The sequence below is a fragment of the Punica granatum genome, chromosome 4 (genome assembly GCF_007655135.1).
Source record: "Punica granatum isolate Tunisia-2019 chromosome 4, ASM765513v2, whole genome shotgun sequence".
NCBI classification, from domain to species: Eukaryota; Viridiplantae; Streptophyta; class Magnoliopsida; order Myrtales; family Lythraceae; genus Punica; species Punica granatum.
In genome coordinates this window covers 36,205,833-36,214,892 of record NC_045130.1, presented here as the reverse complement: position 1 = coordinate 36,214,892, position 9,060 = coordinate 36,205,833, and the positions used below count along the sequence as shown (strand labels likewise).

General features: G+C 38.9%; 1 protein-coding gene across 1 annotated transcript; it reads right to left on the bottom strand.

Moving 5' to 3' along the window:
• Nucleotides 1–1,320: 1,320 nt before the first annotated feature.
• On the bottom strand, nucleotides 1,321–7,781 carry LOC116202212 (indole-3-acetic acid-amido synthetase GH3.10). Its single transcript, XM_031533659.1, has 4 exons — nucleotides 7,281–7,781; nucleotides 6,676–6,777; nucleotides 5,749–6,593; nucleotides 1,321–2,067 (listed from the first exon to the last, which is right to left on the bottom strand). Exons 1-4 carry the CDS (start codon nucleotides 7,637–7,639, stop codon nucleotides 1,526–1,528), a joined length of 1,848 nt encoding a protein of 615 aa, XP_031389519.1. The 5' UTR covers nucleotides 7,640–7,781; the 3' UTR covers nucleotides 1,321–1,525.
• Nucleotides 7,782–9,060: the final 1,279 nt, after the last annotated feature.

The following is a 9,060-nucleotide window of genomic DNA, read 5'->3' as shown; positions in this document are numbered from 1 at the left end:
TTTACACGTCCCAAATTGGGCCCATGCAAATCTACAATGCGAATGTCAAGTGGTTCTTGTATTAATAATACTTTTTTGTTAGGATGGAATAATTTCGATTTTCGTTTGATGAAATGGATGATAATGGGGAGGAGAATCACAAGGGGAAGGCCAAGGAGTTGGCGGAGATTGCCTCAGACAGCAAATATGGGACGGGTCGATTAGACCCAATCGGGGTTAACAATTAGGCTGACGAGAAGGCCCATGAGGCTACATATGATTTTTTGTGGGCCAAAAAATAAGATTTTTCCCCCTTTTGAAAAAAGAAAAAAAGAACTAACATTAGGATGAGAGATCATCAACGTCTTGATGCAATTACGATCCTTAATTATAAGTTCATTGAATTGCGATGACGTGAAGAGGAATTTCTAATCAGTAAAAACACGCAATCAAAATAGAAGCTAGATCCTCTTGATTCAAGGTAAGGATAAATGACACCACACACTACCAAATAAATTTACACGATCACACATGATAACTTTTAGATTACGTAACAATACACATTGCGTGCCATAAATGTCGAGTAACTATGCTTAGATCCCTACGGTTAGATGGTGGTGGACTTGCCGGCGGCCCTTCCTAACCCTAACGCAATTATTTTTTGGTTCTTAAATTATTGAAGGATCCTTTTGGAAATACGAAAAGAGTAGCCCCATCAACATCATGCCATCATCTCCTTCTCCTTCATCGAGTCAAAGTGAAAAAAAAGTGGGGCATCATTACATTATTAGCAGAAGGAGAGTGGGACCAACCTTTGCTATGCTATTATTACGTTGCATGGTGATTGTGTACGGCTCAACTCATCGAACGGCGGGTAAATCTTTCAATTCAAACATGAAACCACACGGTGGCATATCTACGCACCGACAATCTAACGACCATGGACGAAAATCAAAGTCCCGATATTCAACCAGACAGATTTAGCAGCTGCCATGATCTGTCTTTCATTGTGGCCCCATCGCACACGGTAGGGGCTGACTTCTAAATTTTGTTTTGTTCAAGAAAATTTCTAACCATACGTGATTCGTCAAACCGATTGAATCAACATTTAGGATTGATTAAGAGCAGTTCTGTCTCGGAATTGAAGAGTTCTCCTAAATTATTCACTTCACCTGCATTGCACTTGAAATTGTAACATTCACCACAAGATCGAGCTCGGCAAGACCTACGTGTATATTGAACTCCATCGTGAGCAACAGCACGAATAGAGTCCTATTTCGTAAATGAAGCACGATAAATTATCAGGGGGCCTGATGGTTTGTCATTCCATCAAAGATGTGCTCAATCACAACCTTCACTTATTTTTTGATTGACAGATGAAAGCACAACAAATCCAATTGATATGATAACCGGGTCATCAGTACAGTATGTCACTTGTCATTGTCATCGTCGTCATGACGCCTATGAATCGGTAACAAAACCTCATGTTGAAGATGTTCCCGTCAACCATAAACCTTTCATTTTCTCTGTATCGTCATCTTCTTTCCTAGTCGGCCGTGTAAGCTGTGCTGTGAAACCTATTAATGGTGCAAACATTAAGGATGCTCAACAGGACAGGGTCGTTAGTACACCTAGGTGTCTTAAACTGGCTCAGCCCGGCCCCATTAGCTATGAAGTAGTCCAAAATCTTCTTAAACGTCCCGCTCTCCACAATCCTCAGCTCCAACGGCCCGATCGAGTTCGACTTCCTTGACACCACGTACCCATGATCCGCAAACGAGTTGTCCATCTCCCGGCAGCACTCCCTCAGGACGTCCTCGTCCACATCCCCACGGATCTCCCAGTAGATGACGTAGTGGCCCGGCTGTTTCCCCACGTCAGCGTGGCTCGTGAAGTCCACAAGCTCCCCCCGGGCCTTCCTCAGTCGCTCTGACCCTTTGTCGACCACGAGCTGCAGGTCCTTCTCCGTATTTTTGTCGATGTTTATGGTCAGGATCAGCTTCCTCCGGCATATGAAGCTGAGCTTGGGCGTCCCGTTGTGGAAACCTACCACTTCCACCACGTCGCCCAGTCTGTACCTGTATAGTCCTGTTGGACAATATAAAGACATCAAGATATATTTGACTAAATTGTACATATCTACTCTAGAAATTTATATGTGGAGATGTCATATACACCAATGTGCGATGTGCGAAGTACGACTGGATTAATAATGTTGTTCGAATACGCTGGCTAGTCCCTCAACGAGTCTAAACTTAAGGACCCGGTACAACAAGGACCGAAAGGGGAGGTCCATCAGTATTATAAAGGACATTTCAATATATGGAACGGGACGGACTGCTACCAATTTTCTCATGGCCCACCCTATCTGGAAAACTCCTATACAGTTTTCGAAATAATGCGGGGGGTTCGAGTCGAGTCAATTATGAATATGTGACGTTTCAGAGAAGGTACAAACCCGGTTTTCTCTTCGTATAGGCATAACGCAAAGTAGGTCCTACGTTCGCTACTGTTTATCGTAGGCGGATATTTCACGAAAAATGTCGCTTGCTCTCCCTTAATATATCCATCCCAAGTCGATCCGAGGGGTCATCCGGCACCAGATCTAGTACTTCATACGAAAATACTATCCGGAACTTTCCATACGGATATTTACAGTGCATTTGTTTTTAGAGTTAAAATAATTGTGATTTTGATTGTGGAAAAGAACAAATGAGATGAGATTATAAATTTGACTCGAAAAATGTGTATTTTTGTTGTGTAGTATGTTGAGTTAAAGTTAAAGTTAGAATTTAAAATTTTAACTTTGAATCCAAACGGAGCCTTAATTTGACCTCGGCCGTCGATTCTCGTGGGTGGACGGAAGTTACCCATGAGACTTGTCGACCACCGTTCCATATGTACCATAAAACAAGTAGACATGGAGTTTGACATGGACAGTGTCAAATAGATTGGTCTTGGTCTAGTCCACGTAACCTATTTTCCTCAAGAATGGCCAGCTGGGAACCATCGATCGTGAAAGCAGAGGTTTGGTTTTACAGCACAGATCTATCGGCCATTCTGCATTGTCGAACAATGTTGTCTCCAATCCACGTCAAATCAATTCCGGGTCTGTCTCATGATAACATGGGATCGGTGCACACAATTTAGAATAAATATTGGGTGATTACTATTTATTCATTTCGATACGTAACACCCAATGAAATATTTGAAAGTGAAAAATTGGCCTCATAATGACTCCACTGATTTCCACTTACAAGCATTTTACTTAATTTTTACTCATCCAAAATGAATGAGTAATACTTGTTAAATATTTTCTCTACAATTTGCATTCATAGCCCAAAAAGATATTTTGCACAATATTCTATACGTGGAAGTTCACAAGTTGATATCGTTGATCAGAGAACTTTATTATTTAGTGGGTCAATTCGGTTTTATTGAGATTAATCAATGTCTATTGGACTCATGAATATTAGGACATATACTAGGGAAAAAAATTGGTTTACTGAGAAAAAAAAATGGAGAAAGAGTTATGTGAAGTGATAACTCGACTTACAACTGAGAGATCGTGAATTCTGTTATCACTAGTGGATTCCCCATATTCCTATATTTTCCATCTCCTATCTATTTTCTTCTAGATTCAAGAGTCACATTTGTAATCGAAAAGCAAAAAAATGTATGACAAAATGGGTGTAAAATTCCAAATTAAGAAGTCTCATGCTCAATTCATATTTTTTTACAAGTCATGCTCAATTCTTATTAGTGAAACACCTATGCCTCTTTATTTTTCATTGCACTAAATCTGTATGCTTCTTTTTATAATATAACATGCCATCTGCATGCTAAATTTAACTATATAGAAGTGAATGAGATGGGGTGATAGATAGTTATGTGTCTGAAGATGTGCAAACTCCAAAAAAAATTCGGGGACAATTATTGATACCCATGTAATGCTGATCTTGACTACGTAAGGAGCAATATGAATTGGAGTTTTTTTTTTTAAAACAAAATAAAGCAGTTTAGCTGTGTTCACTTTTTTTTTTTCGGTGGAGTGTGTTCACTTTTTTGAGCTACCAACAAAACCAGTGGATTTAGAATGGTTAGTTTTTTGTTTTCCGGTAACATAGGGAAACCCATGAATTTAGTACAATGAAATAAAATCCTAAGTGATGTTTAATAAAAGAGTAGAGTATGATTCTATTTAACTTCACTTGATGAAGATAAAAGTAGTTGGGGGAATTTATCGTTAAAAAAATTGGTTGTAATAATGATTAAGAAAAAATATATGAGAGAATTTTAATTATTAAATTTAAGAAAAAGATAAAAATAATTATTATATTGTTGATTGAGAGAAAAATAATGAATAATTGAGAGAATTTAGTATTAAAAAATTAATAATAATGGTTAAGAAAAAGTATGTTTGAAAATTTATTATTAAATTGAATAATTGAAGACAAATATAAAAGAAAGATTGTGTTATTGAATTGAGAGGAAAGTAAAGTGGAGTTAAATGAAACATAATTTACTCTATAAATAAACAAAGCCCTAATATTTAATAAACGGGCCACGACTTGTCGCTAATGAGTGTCAAATTTGAAATCTCTTAGTTACCAAGCAAAAGTTTGCGCCAATGCACTATATTATATTTGATGGCTTTGTTTGGCAATAGAGTTTAATCATACTTCGCTTAACTCTAATTTACTTTTCACTCAAGTCAACAACACAATTATTATTATTATTATTTTATCATTTTATTCAATTTAATGATAAATTCTCTCACATACTTTTTCTTAACCATTATCACAATCAATTTTTAATAATAAATTCTCTCAACTACCTTTACCTTCATCTCGTGGAGTTAGTATAATGAAAAGCTAGAAGAGAGAAAGTATAATGATATGAGAAATCCACTTATGAGAATTGAATATTTCCTATTTGATTATCACTAAGGATCAAACTTAAGTAGTGTTTGATAAATTAAGTGCCTGAAAGTTAGTTAATAATTTGTTATAAATATCCACTGAAATAAAAAGAATTTGTTATAAATTAGTTAGGAAGAAAAATTGTATAGAAAGAATGGAGGAATTGTTCAAAAAGGAAGATGTGAGGAAAGATAAGAATGAGAAGATATTTTTTGAGGGTTTAAGGCCATCAGTAAGTAATAAATGACTTATTTTATTAAGTCTATTTTTATTATTTATTCAATGATTAAGTATATTGAACCATCATCTTTTATTTTTCATGTTCCTCCCATTTATTTTGCCATATAACTAGTTTTTAACTAATTTTTAAGAAATTTTTTCCTCTTTCTCCAATTCATTTTCCATATCAAAATGCTAAATTTTTCTAAAAAATGTCCCTAATAATCCTCAAAATATACACATATTGAATAATTGAATAATCCTTGAATATTATGTCAATTACAATTTATGTTTTCCTGAGCGTGATTTTTGAATTATGAGAATTTTCAGGTTGATCATTATTTGGATGATATAACAATACTGTTTTCATTATGACTAACTTGTATACAAAAATCTAATGGGTTTCAGCTAGACTATATTCGATGATAAAATTATTAATTTAAATTAGAACTATTTTTTCGGTGAAAAATAAGTACTTATTTAGTTAAATTGTTATATGAATAACCTTCTACGAAAGATTTTATTTTGAATAATTGCATGATCGATGAAAAATGTTCATTTCATTTGCATTGTTGCATGGCATCTCACAAAAATATATTGAGGAAGAAAGTAAAGAAGTAACACTTACCGGTGAAAGTGGTGAGGACAACCTCATACTCTTGCCCCACCCGGACCCTCGACAGAGGCACCGGCTCCCCCTCCACAAAGTCGTCGACCGGGGCGGCAAACCTGCATCCGTTTTGACCGTGGCTGCTCCTCTGCCGGTGGAGCGGTATGAACTCGAAGTACGAGAAAGTGGGGACCACTGCGAAGGTCACCTTCTCAGGCGGTGCAGCGGAGTCAATATTCACCCCGATCCAGCTCTCTGTCGAACCATAGTCCGCGCTAACTAATGGGAGATCTCCGCTGTAGTGCCTCAGCTTCGTGAGGTAGTGCTGCATCGAGCCCGTCATGATGGAATATATGTACTTCGCATTGGGCCAGAGGGTGGGGACTAGCCCGGTCCAATCCCGGCCAGCTAGTTCCTCGCACTTGGCCTCAATGGCCTTTGCCAGGGCCGGCCTTGGCGAGCCGAGGATCTCCAGCACTGAGGCCCGCATTGGCCCCACGGTGATCGTCTGGCTGAGGGACCCATCCCCGAGGTCCCTGACGACATCCCTCCATTGCTCCTCCAAGGCCCGGAATGCCTGGACAATGGTGTATGCGAACGTAGAGGTGATGAACTCAATGTTCTCGGAGAAGAGGAGGCCGAGGAGGAGGTGGCAGTAGGTCGACTGCCTGTAGTCGCCGCCCGAGATCACCGCCTCGGGGCTGCAGGTGAACGACTTTGTCCTCATCTGCTTGATCTTGAACTCCTCGCTCGAGTAGTAATGAGTGGTGGCGGTTCCCGCCGTCAGGCCGCCCTTTGTCTTGAACTGCTTGCTGCCGTATATGAACTCGAGGATCCTCCCTCCTTCCCTTATCGGATACACCCTACAGGCCATAAAGTCGTTAAATACTACAATCAATCTTCGGCACTTTTCCGCAAGAATCAAATACGGTATGCTGGGAATACCTCGATCGATAGGCGGCAGCTAACCGGAAGGTCTGGAGGGTCGTCCGCGCACTGTGCCAAGTGAACGGAACAAATTTCTGCCTTCCCTCCGTGGTTCCAGAACTGTTAGTGTTATTAAACATAAACATCATTAGTTCGTACATTAAGTTATTATCACGATATATTATGAACACAAGTCTCGTTTAAATCAATTCCAAAAGGACAAAAAATGCCATTTTTTCCTTTTCATTTGAGAAGTGGAAATTAAAAAACGTGGGATATTGCATTGTGGCTCGGATTTTTCGACCACTTAAAATCAGTCAAATAATTACGATGCAAACATTGATGTTTGATTGTCTTGTTTCATCCTCCAACTCGGTTAACCCATGTATGCACGTGATCACTTCTTAAAAAGGACATCTTTAATTTGGTTCCACCTGAGATTTACTTCATTAAAAACCACACCAAATCATAGATTGATCATTAACTCTACACTCCCACTAACTTGATCAAAAGATAAAACTCGTGCCCAGGCGCCAGCCCGAGTAAGGATTAGTCTCGACGCGACACGTGATATATTACCGAAAAAGAAAAGGAATTAAAAAGAAAAATAGAAGTGATTGTACCTCAAGGAGAGAAGTTCAATGGGCTGTCGAGTGAGAATAGGAGCTCTGTCTCCATCAGCAATCCTCTGGAAGTAATGCTCAAAATTTGCATGGGAGGCAAGAGGGACTAGAGACGTGTAGAGGGACTCCAATGCGGTCGGTTCGACCTCCTCGATCCGAATTCCGGGCCCGAACCACCTGTCGAGGTACTCGACCCCCCAGTTGGACTCGAGAATACGCCGGAGGGTCTCGATCTGGACAGTGCCCACCCTCCCCGTCACGTCCTCGAACCACCTCATCATGTTCTCCACCTCTTCCTCCTCCTCCTCCTCGTCGGTCTCCTCCCATCTGCTATTGCAGCCCACCTGAGTCGGCTCCATCGTGGCTGTGACTCGTCGGCACCCAGCCAGTCGGGATATAAACTTGCTGGGTTGTGGAAGGGAGATTTCTTACCTCCGCTTCGCGACCGAGGAAGCTCAAGGGGAATCCTAAAAAAGTCCCCCGCGACAATTCTAGTAGAGGCAGCTAAGTCTTATAATATGATTTGTACGATGGTATGTAGACCACAAGATATTTTATTTTAATTTTCTAATTTTGTTGAAGACATTCAAATTATTAAATGAGATACATGGAGATTTTGTAATTAAGATTAAATCGTTTATGTGTGTGAATATATATACACTGCACATGTATTTCTGCGCTCTGATAAAAATTTGAAAATTATAAGGATGGGGACGTATGAGGCATGGGACCAAGAACCTTAACTCACACATGGTATGGTAGACACATAAAATTTGGCATTATACATGTTATTCCTCCATCGGTCCTGGTTTTTTCTCTTTTAATAAAGAAAATAAACGACAATTCATCGATATTTTCTTCATTTTTCTTCTTTTACAAGAAAATTATGTGGTAGTTGATTTTTTTTTGGTATGTATTATGGTATTCAAAAGTCAGTGGGTCCCAACTAATTCAGTTCGAGTCGGATTGATCCACTAAAGTATTAACTCTCCCATGATGATTTTTATTTATTTATTTATTTATAAGATTCGAACTCAAAACCTTTCTATGGTGGATTTTTTACATTTACAAGATTCAAATTCAAAATCTAATTGAGAAGGAATAAATGCCAAATCTTTTGATTCAATCCATATTGATATTCGAACCCAGAATTCTTTAGTGCATGTATTATCGTAAATATGCTATTGGTCGCTAACAAAGTGAGGACGATATATTTCCTTTTCCTTTTCCGGTTGAAAGGGAAAATGGTTGAAGATGGAACCAAGTTTCTCGAAAAAATTGTCATGACCTTAGCAATGTACCCGTACCAGAAAAATTGAACAGAGAGAATTGGATGTGGCTATCCATTTTGCATTTTTCGACACAATGGATAAAATTTCACTTGCGAGAGGATCTCTCAAATGTACATCATCCAAACGTTTGTGAGTTTTTCCCTAGCCATAAAAGAAATCGTGGACCGAACGTACTATATATATTACTTGCTGCAATAATATTGAAAAGTTACATCAATTAGGGTCATTCAAAATCTTAGGGATCAGACCATGTACCGAAAGGGAACTGGCCAAAAATAAGACATAGCCACATCATGCAAAGGGATCTAATTTTACCCCTCTTGACAGCTATAATCAACTTTCGTGGCCAAACATGACACGGCCCACATGAAAATACATATATATATGTGTGTGTGTGTGTGTAATCCACACATCTAGAAACTCAGATCGGATCTATGAAGAATCATACATCGTGCATGCGGTGCCATATCGAGGATCGGTGAACATGT

Coding starts and splice junctions, on each gene's coding strand:
- LOC116202212 (XM_031533659.1), bottom strand. CDS start 7,639: ATGGAGCCGACTCAGGTGGGCTGCAATAGCAGATGGGAGGAGACCGAC. Junction 6,778..7,280: donor ATTGAACTTCTCTCCTTGAG/GTACAATCACTT, acceptor TAACACTAACAG/TTCTGGAACCACGGAGGGAA. Junction 2,068..5,748: donor TGTCCTCACCACTTTCACCG/GTAAGTGTTACT, acceptor ATTGTCCAACAG/GACTATACAGGTACAGACTG.